The 17,109-nt window shown below is 46.5% G+C and overlaps 1 protein-coding gene across 4 annotated transcripts in view; it reads left to right on the plus strand.

The window, feature by feature from the left end:
* The window catches only part of LOC307133320 (NACHT, LRR and PYD domains-containing protein 3-like), a 57,254-nt gene extending 41,920 nt beyond the window's left edge, over positions 1–15,334 (plus strand). For all 4 annotated transcript variants that reach the window (XM_079828326.1, XM_079828325.1, XM_079828328.1 and 1 more), the window contains 3 exons: positions 12,859–13,032; positions 13,482–13,655; positions 14,799–15,334. In XM_079828326.1, the coding sequence (XP_079684452.1) occupies positions 12,859–13,032; positions 13,482–13,655; positions 14,799–14,823 (373 nt within the window). In that variant the 3' untranslated portion in view covers positions 14,824–15,334. The remainder of the gene's footprint in view (positions 1–12,858; positions 13,033–13,481; positions 13,656–14,798) is intronic.
* Positions 15,335–17,109: the final 1,775 nt, after the last annotated feature.

Here is a 17,109-nt window from a genome sequence, read left to right on the forward strand (position 1 = left end):
GCCACACCAAATAATGAAAAATAACAAAATGGCTTACCACAGCTATGCTTACGACATCCAGATCTACTTAGCCCTATCACCTAATGACTACATTGACTCTCTATGTAAATGATGAATTGATGCATTGATGAAGTTAACAGTTGGATGTGCCAAAACTTTCTTCAGTTAAACAAAGACAAAACTGAAATCAGTACATTTGGAAACAAAGATGAAATTCTCAAGGTGAATGCATATCGTGAGGCTAAAGGTCTGAAATAAAAAAATCAAGAATCTGGGTGTGATTTTGGAGTCAGACCTGAGTTTCAGTAGTCATGTCAAAGCAATAACTAAATCAGCTTACTATCATCTGAAAAATATTGCAAGAATTAGATGCTTTGTTTCCAGGCAAGACTTAGAGAAACTCGTTCATGCTTTTATCACCAGTAGGGTGGACTATTGTAATGGTCTCCTCACCGGCCTTCCCAAAAAGACCATTAGACAGCTGCAGCTCATACAGAACGCTGCTGCCAGGATCCTGAGCAGAACCAGAAAATATGACCATATCACACCAGTCCTCGGGTCTTTACACTTGCTTCCAATTACATTTAGGATCGATTTTAAAGTGCTATTACTATATACTTAGTATATAAATCACTCAATGACCTAGGACCTCAATACATTGCAGATATGCTGATTGAATACAAACCCAACAGATCACTCAGATCATCAGGATCAAGTCAGTTAGAAATACCAAGGGTTCACTCAAAGCAAGGAGAGTCTGCTTTTAGCTATTATGCCAGCCGTAGCTGGAATCAGCTTCCTGAACAGATCAGATGTGCTCCAACAGTAGCCACTTTCAAATCCAGACTCAAAACGTCTCGGTTACGTATGTAACCCTCGTTCCCTGAAGGAGGGAACGGAGACGTACGTCGGAACTGACCGACGAATTGGGATCTGTTTCAGAGACCAATCTACTTCGAGTGTATTAAAAACGAGCCAATGGACATTGGCATGCGGTGCACGCATTCCACGCGCCGCCCCGCATTGCGGGTATAAATACGGAAGTGGAAGTACCGCATATTGTTTTCAACTGAGGAGCCGAGAAGAGTGGCTCGGGCCTTCAGCTGAAGCACAGCACCTGGCGACGGGACGTACGTCTCCGTTCCCTCCTTCAGGGAACGAGGGTTACATACGTAACCGAGACGTTCCCTTTCAGTCGGTCACGTTCGACGTACGTCGGAACTGACCGACGAATTGGGATCCCTACCAACACGCCAGGAGGCTGGCCCTTCCAGCGTCCTGCCTGAGCTCGCTGGACCACTCCTATGTTAGAGTGGGAGTCAGGGCTCCGGGCAGGGAAGGACAGTCACTGCTGTTCCTGCAAGACCCACTCAGCGTGACTATTGGATAATGCTGGGAAAGCGTGCCCGTCTCGGGAGATGGTACGCTGCGGACCACATCCTTCAATGGAAGGAGAGGTGGAATACACATAAGGACTAACCTAACAGGGTAGTGCAACAAATGGCAGTCTCTGGAGTGGACCCAACCTGGTTCCAGGGGGGGAAGAACACAGCCAGAGACGACAGAGGAAGCTCTGTCGAGGGAAAGACACGGGGCTAGCCGAGTAGGGTAGCTGGTACCGTGGAAAATACACATATGGGGTAGCCTAGAGGGGACCGCAACATATGGAACCCAGCCTACACACACGTTCCACAAGCATACGGGTGCAGGCCTAGCATCAGACGGCCGCCACGTCTGACACGAAGGGGTGACGGAGGAACTCACAGGGTTAGCCGAATTTCGGGGAACACAACTGGAGCAAAATAGACGCACGTATCCGGCCCAGAGGGCGGGAGTGGCGTATGCAAGCCGACACTTAGAACGGGCACTTAGCGCTGCTGGCCACTGGGGGCGAGAATGTGGGAAGATACCGGCTCTACACGGAGGCTATAAAATCTAGCGAACGTGTTAGGTGTCGCCCAGCCCGCAGCTCTACATATATTTGTCAGCGAGGCGCCTTGAGCCAACGCCCAGGAAGAAGCAACACTCCTTGTTGAGTGTGCTCGCAACCCGAACGGGCAAGGTACGTCTTGGGACTGGTAAGCCAAGACAATGGCATCCACTATCCAGTGGGCCAACCTCTGCTTGGAGACAGCCTTCCCCTTCTGCTGGCCTCCGTAACAGATGAAGAGCTGCTGTGAGGATCTGAAGCTCCGAGTCCGGTCAACGTAAGCGCGAAGAGCGCGGACGGGACATAACAAAGCTAGGGCTGGGTCTGCCTCCTCCGAAGGCAGTGCTTGCAGGTTCACCACCTGGTCCCGAAAGGGAGTGGTAGGAACCTTGGGCACGTATCCAGGCCGGGGTCTCAGGACAACGTGAGAGTTGGCCGGCCCGAATTCTAGGCACGATTCGTCGACCGAGAGTGCATGCAGGTCCCCTACCCTCTTGATTGAAGCCAATGCAATCAGGAGAACTGTCTTCACAGACTGCAAAGGCTCAAATGGGGGACCCTGAAGTGCTCTGAGCACCAGGGCTAAGTCCCAAGAGGGTATCGAGGTAGAACGAGGAGGATTTAGTCTCCTCGCACCTCTGAGGAACCTGACGATTAAGTCGTGCTTACCTAAGGATTTACCATCTACTGCATCGTGATACGCCGCTATTGCCGCGACGTACACTTTGAGGGTGGAGGGAGACAGCCTTCGATCCAACCCATCCTGCAGGAAGGAAAGCACAACGTTAATCGAACACTTTCGGGGGTCTTCCCGGCGGGAAGAGCACCACTCGACAAACAGGTTCCACTTCAGAGAGTAGAGGCGCCTCGTAGAGGGGGCTCTAGCTGAAGCGATGGTGTCTACCACTGCTTGTGGTAGGCCACCTAGAACCTCCGCGTCCCGTCCAGGGACCAGACATGGAGATTCCAGAGGTCTGGACGCGGGTGCCATAGAGTGCCCCGCCCCTGAGAAAGCAGGTCCTTCCTCAGGGGGATCGGCCAGGGAGGGGCTGTCGCGAGGAGTGAGAGTTCTGGGAACCAGGTCCGGTTGGGCCAGTAGGGCGCAACTAACAAGACCTGCTCCTCGTCCTCCCTGACCTTGCACAGTGTCTGTGCGAGAAGGCTCACTGGGGGAAACGCATACTTGCGTAGGTCCCGGGGCCAGCTGTGCGCCAGTGCATCTATGCCTAAGGTACCTCTGGTCAGGGAGTAGTACCACTGGCAATGGGTCGAGTCCAGAGAAGCGAACAGATCTACCTGTGCAACTCCGAAGTGGTCCCATATCAGCTGGACGCTCCGGGGGTGGAGTCGCCATTCGCCCGGAGGTGTCGACTGGCGAGAGAGCTCGTCGACTGTCTGGTTCAGCGCACCTGGGATGTGAATGGCACGAAGTGACCTCACAAACTTCTGACTCCACAGGAGGAGATGGCGGGCGAGCCGGAGCATGCAACGGGAGCGTAGACCACCCTGTCGGTTGATGTACGCAACGGCCGCAGTGCTGTCCGAACGGACCAGTACGTGCTTGCCCCGAAGCGGTTTCTTGACCGGGCCAGGGCAAGACGTACCGCCAGTAACTCTAGGCAATTGATATGCCAACGCAGTTGGGGCCCCGTCCACAGACCCGAAACTGCGTGCCCGTTGTACGTGGCCCCCCAGCCCGTGGATGAGGCATCCGTGAAGACCACAGCATGCCTCGACACCTGTTCTAGGGACACTCCGGCCCGGAGAAACGAGGGGTCTGACCACGGACTGAAGGTTTGGCGACAGTAAGGAGTAACTAGGACCCGGTACTGACCGCTCTGCCATGCCCATCTCGGGACTCGGTCGTGCAACCAGCGTTGAAGCGGTCTCATATGAAGCAATCTGAGTGGCGTTACCGCGGCTGCAGATGCCATATGCCCCAGGAGCCTCTGAAATAATTTCATTGGGACCGCTGTCCTGCCTTTGAACGTATTCAAGCAGTTCAACACTGACCGGACGCGCTCTGGAGTGAGGCGCGCTGTCCGGCTGACCGAATCCAGCTCCATACCGAGATAAGAGATCCTCTGCGCGGGGCAGAGTTTGCTCTTCTCCCGGTTGACCCGAAGTCCCAACAGGCTGAGGTGACTGAGCACCATGTCCCTGTGTTCGCACAACTGCTCCCGAGACTGGGCGAGTATGAGCCAGTCGTCGAGATAGTTGAGTAAGCGAACGCCGCGTTCTCTGAGCGGAACAATGGCTGCCTCGACGACCTTCGTGAAGACGCGAGGCGACAGGGACAGCCCGAAGGGCAAGACTTTGTACTGATATGCCCTCCCCTCGAACGCAAAGCGCAGGAACGGTCTGTGTCGAGGAAGGATAGAGACATGAAAGTACGCGTCCTTCAGGTCGATCGCTGCGAACCAATCTTGGGGACGGATGCATTGGAAAATGCGTTTCTGCGTTAACATTTTGAACGGAAGCTTGTGCAGGGCCCGATTCAGAATGCGCAGGTCCAAGATTGGCCTTAACCCACCCCCTTTCTTGGGTACAATGAAGTAGGGGCTGTAGAACCCCGACCTCATATCGGCAGGAGGAACCGGCTCGACCGCGCCCTTCGCCAGCAGGACATCGATCTCGGACCGCAAGACATGGGCATCGCTGCTCCGCACGGAGGTGAAGAGGATGCCCCTGTACTTGGGAGGCCGGCGTGCGAATTGAACCGCATAGCCGAGTCTGATGGTACGGATGAGCCAGCGAGACGGCCTGGGGAGACCTAGCCAGGCCCCCAGAGACCGAACTAGCGGGATCAACGGCACCACAGACGTACCCGGGGTGAGGCAGCGAGGTGGAGTATTCAGCCCCGACTCGGGAGGCCCGGAGGCGGCCCGGAGGCGGCCCGGAGTGTTGCCTGAATACTCCAGGTGGGGCAGAGAGTGGGTGAGAAGGCCCGGGGGCGTCCTCGGTGCCCAATCTGCTGCCCCCTGGCGAGGGATGAGAGGGGAGGAAAGGAGTGGCAAGGCCCGGGGGCGTCGCACACTGCCAACCTGTCCCTCTCTGGGCTCAGGGAGGGAAGAACTGCTCTGAGAATGTGGGTACCGCTGGACTCCGGGGAGCCAGCGGCAGGACCGGAACCAAAAAAATATTCTCCCCCCGGTCCTCCTCCGGGGGAGGGAGGGGTGCGGACACCGTCTCCCCGAGCAATTCCTCTCTCGCTGGGCTGCCCGTTTCAGGTTCGCTTGCCCTTGTGCTTGCTAGCAGGCTTGCGGGACCCTGGACGGGTTGGGCACCTCCCTTGCGCCCGGCCACCTGCTGCCTGGGTGGAGGCGGACGCAGGGTGGCGCCCTCGGCGACAAGCAGATGGAGGTGCTGCGGCCGACGACTGGGTGTAGGCAGCAGCTGGTCGTCGGGGCAGGTTTTTTTTTAAATTTTTTTTATTTATTATTATTTTTTATTTTTTAGCCACCTCCGTCTGCTTCTGCTTTCTGGCGTCGCCGAAGAGGCTAGCCTGACAGACAGGGGCGATGAGGAACCGAACTTCGTCGGGCTCACGCATATCTGCCAGGTTTAGCCCCAGCTTCCTGGACCACTGGTGTGGACATCGCCTGACCCAGGGAGCGTGCAGTGACTTTTGTTACTCCGGCGAGCGAGGTCCATCACCGCACGCAGTTCCTGCATAACCCCTGGGTCGGGACTACCCTCATGCATGCAGGACAGAGGGCAGTGAGAGAGGGAAAAACTTATACAGGTTATGGCCCTTTTGGTGTTCCATATTTTGACACCAAATAGTTCCATGCTGTTAAATTTTTCCAATGCACATCCGGGAAGCCACCCCGGAAAGCATTGCTGACAACTCTGAATCTGATTCAGCATGAGCACACACCATTATAGTGGGAAACTCAGCATTATCATTTCCAGCGCATAACAGGCCTCTCTCCGATGCAGCAATTGACATCTGTCCTCCGCCAGAGCGCCAAATGAAACGCTAGATCCCCTTTTTTTTTTTTTTAAAAAGGACCAGCAATCCCATCTGTAAGCTACCAGCAGGCATGTGAGACAATGAGCGTGGCCGTCAGACTTGACGGCACACGGCGCGCTGAACAATCCAGCCCCTATGAAAGAGCAAGGTGAACAACGCGCCGACGTGGTCATGTTCTCGTGAGAGAACATGAACCACCCACAAACAAAGTCTCAGCACGCTCGTGATGCGATAGAGGAGTGGGGGCCCGAAGAGATGTACTCGGCGGGGAAGCCCCACTGTAATCCTCAGGTCACCAGCGCTTATTAGCCAAAGTAATCCTTTTCTGGAGCCCCAGAAAAGAAACTAGATCGGGGAATAAGTGAAGGGACTCAACCCCGTTTGAGGTTTCATAGTCTCGACCGCGCATCAGAGCGCCGAGTGACGCGCTGGGTTGCCGTGACAACCCCCGCTATCAGCCGGCGCGAGACGGCACACGGCGCGCTGAACGCTCAGCCCTTACGAGAAAGGTGAGACGAACAACGCGCCGACGTGACCATGCTCTCCTGAGAGAGCATGGATCACCCACGAAAGCAATCACACATGTTTATATGCGAGAGAGATTGTGGCCGTCAAATGAGGACAGGAAACAACCGCATCCAGAAACACACGGTTTGAATGACATCTTGACAAAGACGCAGGGTCAAACCATATTGCTCTTTTAGTGACAGAGAGAAGAGAAAACCGCTCCGAACGTGCCGAGGCACACAGGGGAATAGCCGCGGCTTACAGCGGTTTAAAGGTGCAAGCCCGCTGTAAGCACTCAGAGGGAAACGCCCAGCGAACCAACAGTTTCACTTCTGGACGCGACCACCGCTGTATAGCACCGTCACACCGACACAGGAACAGGTAAGCTGATCTTCTCTCGTAATGTCTTGAAACTCGTTCGTAGAACACACTCTTCGCAGGAAGCATGAAAGCTCGGCTCCGAAGTTGAAAGCAATATGCGGTACTTCCACTTCCGTATTTATACCCGCAATGCGGGGCGGCGCGTGGAATGCGTGCACCGCATGCCAATGTCCATTGGCTCGTTTTTAATACACTCGAAGTAGATTGGTCTCTGAAACAGATCCCAATTCGTCGGTCAGTTCCGACGTACGTCGAACGTGACCGACTGAAAGGGAACACATCTGTTTAACTGTGCATTTACTGAATGAGCACTGTGCCACTGTACGTGCTTTGTCCGAACTGCTTGCATTTTAATTTATATGTTTTGATTTAACCCTGTTTTTTCTTTTAGTTTTAATTATACTCTTTATTTTTATCTTTCAATATTTTTATTTTGTTAAGGCTGTCTGGGTGGAGGAGGTTGAGAGACGGGGAGCGATAAATAAGTGGGGTGGATAAACCATAGGTGGATGATTCTGTGGTAAATGCAACGTGATTTGAAATTGAGAATTTTGAGATATCACATGGGCGAGGAGGCCGTGCTGTGGGCTGGTTAAAAACCACAGAAGCAGACAGGCAATATGGGGAAGTCCCAAAGTAAACCTGACTCTCCATTTTCTTCCACCACAGATTGGGGTTTTCATCTTTATTTTTTATTTCTTTTCATTCCTATTATAACTGTTTTAATTCACTTACAAATATTTTTATTTCATTTCTGTGTAAAGCACTTTGAATTGCCACTGTGTATGAAATGTGCTATACAAATAAACTTGCCTTGCCTTGCCTTGCCTACATGCCCTAGATATTGTTTGAATATGTTCTGATTTCTTTATTTTTCAGTCACACACTTTACAATAAGGCTCCATTATTTAACATTAGTTAATTCATTAGTTAACAAACTGAAAATGAAAAATACTTCGAAAGCATTTATTCATCTTAGTTAAATGTACATTTCAGCATTTAATAACACATTAAAATCAAAAGTTTTAACTGTATTATTTAATGGACCTGAGCTAACACTAACAGTTGCTTTTTTTTTAAACAAACGTTATCAAAGAATAATAACTTGTAGCTATTCGCTCTTTGTTAATGTTAATGCATTAACAAGTGAGACCTTATTGTAAAGTGTTACCCATTGTTCTTTATAATTCTTTTGCACTTTAATCTGTTTTAAATATTTGTTTACTTTATACATTTTTGTGTATTGCTTTATTGTATTTAAATTTTCGGTTCTTTTTGTTATAATAGTTATTAAACCTCTTATAGTATGACAACACTTTTTTGCAACATATTTCAATATCGTGATAATACCGTATACCGTGATAAAAGCTTCAGAAATTAATCGCAACATGAAAACTTGATAACGGCACATGCCTAGTTTCAACGGGTGATTGATTAAAAAAAGTTGTTTATGAATTGGTCATTGAATCTTTGACTCAACCGGTTTGTTCAAAGTTCTGAATCATTTAGTGATGAAAATGGTAAATTTTACCTGTGAGATGTTTTGGTTCTGCTGTGATCTTTGTTTGAAATATTTTTGCTGCTGAAATAGAACAAAATATTGCATCTAAAATGTAAGTGACTTCATATAAATTAATTGTTTATTGAACTGCCATATAAAATCAAATTTTCAATCATTATGATATTCAACATTCTTGGTCGTATGATGTTGCTTAACTGTATTATATGTTATAAATACAAAAACTCCACATTTTGAATTTTTATCGCATTATCTGAGTTTCTTTGTGTGTTGCGCTCATTTTGTTTCCATTTATCCTCGAGAGGCTGCGCGAGCGTCAACAGCGCAACCTAGTTAGACTCTGTAAATTATACATTATATATTATTATTTACTATCAATCGCCACTTACACTAAATTAATGCATAACCATTCTCGCATTTTGGTGATTCCGTAGTTATTTTTGCTATTGGCTTTTTAAGAAGGCTACTTGTCCAGTCGGGCAAGTAAAATTCTCTTTCACTTGCCCCTTCAAAAAATCTTGTCCCGGACAAGTGTCAATGTCGAGCCCTGCTATATGACATCAGTGATTTTAAAGTTGGAGGAGAACATGAGATGGAGTTTTTCAGCACTGGGTCGGTACTTCCACCTATGTCACGGACGTGACCTTTCCAACGTGATGACACAAGTCCTGAAGAATCACAACACCGAAGTCAAGCATTTGAGGTTGTATATAAAGTATATAATTTTTTTTTAACCTGCACGAGGATGTCGACGCACTGAAGCTTTCTTTGCTTAATTAGCTCAAAATTACTGTCAGATGTAAGTAAATACCTTGACAAACTATACATCGTTAAAAAGATCTAATACTCAAGTTTTCATTTTTTACCTGTTTTATTCTCAAAATCTTATAGCGACCGTAATTTGTTAATATGTGTCAGGAGTTATTAATATGAAAACCAGCGTTGGTACCTTTTGATTGTAATATCAGCTGCTCTCATTTATAAAAAACTCCTCTATGCTCATCATGAAGACTTGCGACAAAACAACATCCCTCAGGGCTTTTAGTTCAAAAGTGTGCAGATATTTAGAAATATTGATATATTCTCATATGTTTGTGTCAAATTTCTATACAGAGCTGTATTATTTATTCAATCGTTCCCCAAAATGCGCAGATGTAATCATTATGAGCGCTGGATACTCTGAGTTGTGTTTTCAGTTCATACTAACAGCCTGAGGGCGACTGTTTATTACAGTAACAACTGTTTACTTATGCATTTTGCACTACCATACCTTAACTGGATTATGCTCATTTGCACTGCCGACTGTTTATTACAGTGCCTACTGTTTACATTTGCATTTTGCACCGTACTTCTAACTGTAATATGCAACCACTTTCCACTGCACTTTTACACTTTCTCGGATAGCTTCTGTCCATAATTTATTGCACTACCTTAATCCACTACTATATTCCTCATTTAGCCTAACATATCATTGTATAACTCTATCTGTATTCTGTTTATAGTAATAACCATCTGTATATTATATTCATAGTACATATTCACCTTTAAATTCTGTTTATAGTAATAGCCATCTGTATACTTATTCACTGTACATATTCACCTGTAAATGCTGTTTATAGTAATTACCATCTCTCTATTTATATATATTTATATATATTCAGTACATATCCATGTCCTGCACTTATGCAACCGTTGTATATCCTGCACTTGCTGCTATTGCACTTCTGGTTAGACCTAAACTGCATTTTGTTGCCTTGTACTTGTACTTGTGTAATGACAATAAAGTTGAATCTAATCTAATCTAATTATCTGGTAATGCGACCACGCCCACACAGAGCACGCTCTATTGAGATTCAAATACTGACGATCCAGAGTTGGCACCCACACATCAACTCATACAAACACATCTAGTGAAATGCTGTAACGTTACTTCAGCTACATCGTTTTGAGACACGTTGAACTATAATCGTGGATTTATTCAAAATAAAAATGTTCGGCCGAAAATGGCATTATCGGTTTCAGGCCGCAATAAAAAAAACAGCCGAAAACGTAAACCGAAAATGAATGTCACCCACCCCTCCCATGCGTGCGTAAGCGCTTATGCTTCACTCACGGTCGAGCTGTTACGCGTCTGCCTATCAAAGATTAAGCATGTCAGCGGTATGAGATCAAATAGAGACGTATCCAGCTGAACTACCCATTGCCAGAAGCGACAATCCCCTTGACTACTGGCGCGCAAACGGAGGCTGCTTTCCATTGCTTGCGCGGATTGCACACAGGTATTTATCTGCCCCAAGCAGCGTTGCCAAGTCCGCGGTTTTCCCGCGGGATGTTTTTCCATGTCCGCGGCTTGAAACGACCCCAATTATGTGATATTTAGACCCAGGAATGCAAATTTTAGCAGGCAACTCTGCCAAAAAACCCCCACATATTTTACCCCCCAAATGCCATTATTTATAACAAACCTAAAATATTTTTATTTTAGCTTCCCGTGTGCTCGCTTCCCATAGTCAGTAACACCAGAGTGCCTGTTATAGTGTCGGCTTGCTGCGGCATTCCCTTCCCTATGGAACGTATACGTGCGCTTATCTGCTCCAGTCGAGTTCCCCTAAGGATAGGCGAACGCTGTCGAGTCCTCCGCAACCCGCGGCAGTCGGATGTGGCGGAGCGTCCAACGGCAGGTCTGGCACTTGTATGCATTGGTGGAACTCGTGTCAGGCTGGGTTCCATATGTTGTGACCCCCACGGCGGTCCCATATGTGTATTCTTCCATGGTACAGCTCCCTACGGCGGGCCTGTGTCTTTCCATCTGCAGAGCTCCTCTGCCATCTCAGTACGGTGTTGTTCCCCCACCGTAAATTGGCCGGGGCCACCCCTGGGACTTCCATATGTTGCACTGCCCAAGGCCAGTCCATACGTGTATTCTCCACATGGTAACTCCCTCTGGGCATGATGTGGCTTCCGCAGCGGCCCTCCCGGGCACGTTTTCCCAGCGTTATCCAATAGTCTGCTGATTGGGTCTTGCGGAACAGCAATATGACTCCCTGCGTGAGTTTTCCCGCCCGGTACAGACGGGGTCTGAGGGGCTTTTCGCTGGGCGCTTGATGTGGTAGTAACTGTGGCGTTTTCTAAAGTCTAACTTCTTCGGTGACGTCTGACGTATATCGAATGTGACCAACTGAAAGGGAACGTCTCGGTTACGTATGGTAACCCTCGTTCCCTGAAGGAGGGAACGGAGACGTACGTCCCGTCACCACAGTTGCTGTACCATCACTGTATGGCCGAGTCACTAGTTCGGCTCCTCAGTGAAAAACAATAGTGCGCTGCTCTCGCTTCCTGTTTATACCTGCGATGCGGGGCGGAGCGCGAGATGCAAATCTCGCACACCAATGGCCCATTGGCCCGTTCTCTATATCTCGAAGCTGATAGGGGCTCCCTGAAGTGATCCCAATTCGTACGTACGTCTCCGTTCCCTCCAGGGAACGAGGGTTACCATACGTAACCGAGACGTTACATGTTGTTTGAATTCTCCACTGTAATATGATCTCATGTGTAATACAGCACAGTAATTTGTCTGAAAGAGTTCATTCTCATGAATAAATGCAGAGCAGCGCTCTGAACCGGATGACGTAGAATCGTGCCTCTCCAGCCCCAGCAGCCAATCACAAACTCAGAAAGCATGCTTCTATGTCAGATTCTGTGACTTTGCTTCTGCTTTGATTTTTAACCCGGAAGAACGAAATTGCTCAGAAAAATAAAATAGAAACACTTGTTGTTTAAATTTATGAGTGCTTTTAGTGTTTTCAGTCATGTGCAGCCTGTACATATCTATTCACATCTCAAAAAACATGTTTGGGTGTTTCATGACCCTTCAAGGAGCTGTTGATGAGATATTGTTGAATGGACATGTTCTGTTGTTTGACGGGTGAACAGACAAACTAAAAAAATGTAGAGAGACTGAATAAAGGTATACTTTGAGATTGTGAGAAGTGTAATAAGAAATGGCGTCTTCTACTCCTTACTGAGTTGTAACTCTTGTTAACTAACTTGTAATATATTTACCTCTTTTTTTAAAAAATTTTTTTTATTTATAATAAATCTTATGGCTTTAATTTTGAGTTTAAATTAAATAAATACCAATAGAAGTCTATGGTTTACAAAGTGCACATTTGTCCTTGTGCATGTGGTAGTGTGTTTTCCCAGTAAAATTGTTAACTGTACTATATATTGAACTTTTTATGTTTTATCCTTAAACCTGTAAAATTCGAATGATCCGAAAATAGTATAATTCCTCCAAACTTCTGTCTCACTTTCACTATGCCCTATTTAAAAAGAAAATACAGTGGCAAGCGGGTCGATGATAAACATCTCTGAGGTTTTGCACGCAGTCAGCGAACATTCATGCTGCAGTGCAAGAATAAATAAAATGCTTAAATTAGACTGTTAATCTTGCTGTGGATTAAGTCTCTCTGATTGTGAAGTTCCTGCTTATCTGAGCTGTAGATCCTGAACTGAGAGACTGAGGAGTGTCATTGTTCTCTACAGGTTGAGTGGTTGTGATGTTACAGATGAAGGTTGTGCTGCTCTGGCTTCAGCTCTGAGATCAAACCCCTCACACCTGAGAGAACTGAATCTGTCTGGAAATAAACTAGGAGACGCCGGAGTGAATCTACTCTCTGATGGATTGAAGGATCCTCACTGTAAACTGGAGAAACTGTGGTAAGATTGTATACATTTGTCAACATCCTCCATTTTCCTCCTGTGGTAAATAATGAACAAAATTAATACAAAAACTAAAGACTAAATATGACGTGCCAGATAATTGAAGATGATTTAAACTTCATTATATTCTTTCCAAAGTTTTTGACATAATTTTACAATATTAATGAGGTATACACATGACTAGATTATGTAAAGATGTGACAACTGTGTTTATATACAGATATGTTGAGGAATTTGGGGTACATGCATAAAAAATATTATATATAGATATTTATGATATTGAAACAAACCTCCTCAAGCAGCATGTAGAAGCGGGTGTGAACCTTAGACTGAAGTTGTTAATGGTGCCGTGGATTAAGTCTCTCTCTTTCTGATTGTGAAATTCCTGCTTATCTGAGCTGTTGATTCTGAACTGAGAGACTGAAGAGTGTCATTGTTCTCTACAGGTTGAAGGAATGTGGTGTTACAGATGAAGGGTTTGCTGCTCTGGCTTTAGCTCTGCTATCGAACCCCTCACATCTGAGACATCTGGATCTGACCGAAAATAAACTAAGTAAACCAGGAATGAAGGTGCTCTATGGTCTGAAGGATGATCCATATTATAAACTAGAGTCACTTGAGTGAGTAGTGATGATTCAAATTGTTCATATTTTAATTGAAAGTAGGGGAGGGAGGAGAGGGGGAATGGTTGCAGCTGGTGTGACCTATGCCATCCTATGACATGAAATAGTTATTTTACATTTAATGGATTTATATTCATATTGCAGCAAATGATAACTTCACATTTGAAATTAAATTATGACACTATAATCACTATTCGGACAGGACTAATTTTCTAAATGACATTTGAGTTTCAATTCTTATCACCTGACATCTGTGATTTCATGTACTCATTCAGACAGTACTCATTTTTTTAAAACAGTGTGTGTTTTCTATACATGGGCGTTACAGAAAGTCATGTGCTGTGTTTGCAAAGATCACTTTTGACATGTCTTTAAATTAATTATTTACTGATATAATTCAAATTAATAAAAAAAAATTCACATGATTTTTTCTAAAAGTGGCTGTATATAATAAACTTCCATAACATTTAGACATGCATATAACTCTTACCTGACACTGATATTAAAATCATTGTTGTCTGTGATTTGGCTCCATTTATTAATTTTGTGAACATTTTTTTATTGGATACCACCCATATTGAAATGAAAGCACACTTTTTGGTGCATAAGATTGGTGAACGAACTGTAGCTAGGGTAGGCCAAAAACACATGAAGGGAAGTGTTAAGATAACACAAGATCAGCATTCGGACGGTAATCTGCACACATCTGAAATTTACATTTGACATCATCTGACATGAATTGATTAATTTAATTGATCTCATAGATGTCACTGTTGTGGTTTGTGGTCATAGGAGCACCAACTGCTGCTGTTAATGTGGTGAATTCAAATGACTTTGACCTTTTATGTTTTCCGATTTTAAATGCCTGTTGCCTGTCGTGCACAGTTAAGCTGATGCCACTGGGGTGGCGGTGCCACTGGCTTGGGCCCGTCATTTAATTTAATATAGTAGTTTATACCATAGTAACAATTACATATTTGATTTAATTTAATAAATAATTATTTATCACTATGTAACAGTGTTATATTATAATCTGTCACTTAATAGTCTTAAGTAGTTTCTTTCAGTTGTTAATGTGGATATGGATAATGCAATAATGTCATGCAAACACATTTGACTGTCTGTGTTTTACTTACTTAGCTCTGGATCAGCTGATGGTGAATAAAGAGCCACTACAGACACATCACATTCAACAGAATCAACAAACACAAACCCATAGTGATCATCACACGTGTTTGTGTAACTTTACAGAATGATCCATTCCTTCATCCAAAGTCAAACAAGGAAACCTTTTGTTTCTTCAGAAGTGACATTTATACTGGCAAATGCTCTACTACAGACGTCTCCATATTTAATGTTTATTTAATGACATGTTATGTTTATGCTTGTACAGTTTCCCTTCAAATTCATTATAAAATTGTTAAATGTTATTTTTCTAATATTGATAAATAATGTTTTATTGCTTATTTGTACGTTATGTAAAAATTATACATAATAATAATATGCATTATTTTGTGTGATGGAAAATGTTTGAAATCACTTTTGTTTACAGCCAATCATTACTGTGCAAAAAATGTGATACATGTGTTGATAATGTGCTGAGCTTTTGTTATATGCATATGCTTTTATTATTTATTCATTAATAATAAATACAACAAGGAAGCCATCGCAGCAGCACTCTTCTCTAATTCTTCTTTATTATACTTTTCAGGAGTACTACACATTGCCACTTTTAAAAGTTAAATAAAAATAATTGAATTCATAATTTATGGACACCTTTCAGTAATAAAATGGTTGATCAAGTTTTGATTTTCATTTAGAGTGGCAGAATACACGTTCCACATGCTGTCTTTTATGGCGGGCGGGAAGGTCCAAAATTAAGACTACTGATTTGTCTTGGGAAATCACTATGCTATAGTGATTTGCTACTGACTTACCCACTGATAAGCCAGCGGTGGATCTGTATAAGCACTTATCTCACATGGCAGACGACTCACTTTCCTCACACAGCGACTGACTCTCCTCACGCGGCAGGCGACTCACTTTCCTCACACAGCGACTGACTCTCCTCACGCAGCGGGCGACTCACTTTCCTCACCAAGCGACTGACTCTCCTCACGCGGCAGGCGACTCACTTTCCTCACCAAGCGACTGACTCTCCTCACGCAGCGGGCGACTCACTTTCCTCACCAAGCGACTGACTCTCCTCACGCAGCGGGCGACTCACTTTCCTCACCAAGCGACTGACTCTCCTCACGCAGCGGGCGACTCACTTTCCTCACCAAGCGACTGACTCTCCTCACGCAGCGGGCGACTCACTTTCCTCACCAAGCGACTGACTCTCCTCACGCAGCGGGCGACTCACTTTCCTCACCAAGCGACTGACTCTCCTCACGCAGCGGGCGACTCACTTTCCTCACCAAGCGACTGACTCTCCTCACGCAGCGGGCGACTCACTTTCCTCACCAAGCGACTGACTCTCCTCACGCAGCGGGCGACTCACTTTCCTCACCAAGCGACTGACTCTCCTCACGCGGCAGGCGTCTCACTTTCCTCACCAAGCGACTGACTCTCCTCACGCAGCGGGCGACTCACTTTCCTCACCAAGCGACTGACTCTCCTCACGCAGCGGGCGACTCACTTTCCTCACCAAGCGACTGACTCTCCTCACGCAGCGGGCGTCTCACTTTCCTCACCAAGCGACTGACTCTCCTCACGCAGCGGGCGACTCACTTTCCTCACCAAGCGACTGACTCTCCTCACGCAGCGGGCGACTCACTTTCCTCACCAAGCGACTGACTCTCCTCACGCAGCGGGCGACTCACTTTCCTCACCAAGCGACTGACTCTCCTCACGCAGCGGGCGACTCACTTTCCTCACACAGCGACTGACTCTCCTCACGCAGCGGGCGACTCACTTTCCTCACCAAGCGACTGACTCTCCTCACGCAGCGGGCGACTCACTTTCCTCACACAGCGACTGACTCTCCTCACGCAGCGGGCGACTCACTTTCCTCACCAAGCGACTGACTCTCCTCACGCAGCGGGCGACTCACTTTCCTCACCAAGCGACTGACTCTCCTCACGCAGCGGGCGACTCACTTTCCTCACCAAGCGACTGACTCTCCTCACGCAGCGGGCGACTCACTTTCCTCACCAAGCGACTGACTCTCCTCACGCAGCGGGCGACTCACTTTCCTCACCAAGCGACTGACTCTCCTCACGCAGCGGGCGACTCACTTTCCTCACACAGCGACTGACTCTCCTCACGCAGCGGGCGACTCACTTTCCTCACACAGCGACTGACTCTCCTCACGCAGCGGGCGACTCACTTTCCTCACCAAGCGACTGACTCTCCTCACGCAGCGGGCGACTCACTTTCCTCACCAAGCGACTGACTCTCCTCACGCAGCGGGCGACTCACTTTCCTCACCAAGCGACTGACTCTCCTC

This window comes from Gobio gobio, assembly GCF_949357685.1.
Source record: "Gobio gobio genome assembly, chromosome: 11".
NCBI classification, from domain to species: domain Eukaryota; kingdom Metazoa; phylum Chordata; class Actinopteri; order Cypriniformes; family Gobionidae; genus Gobio; species Gobio gobio.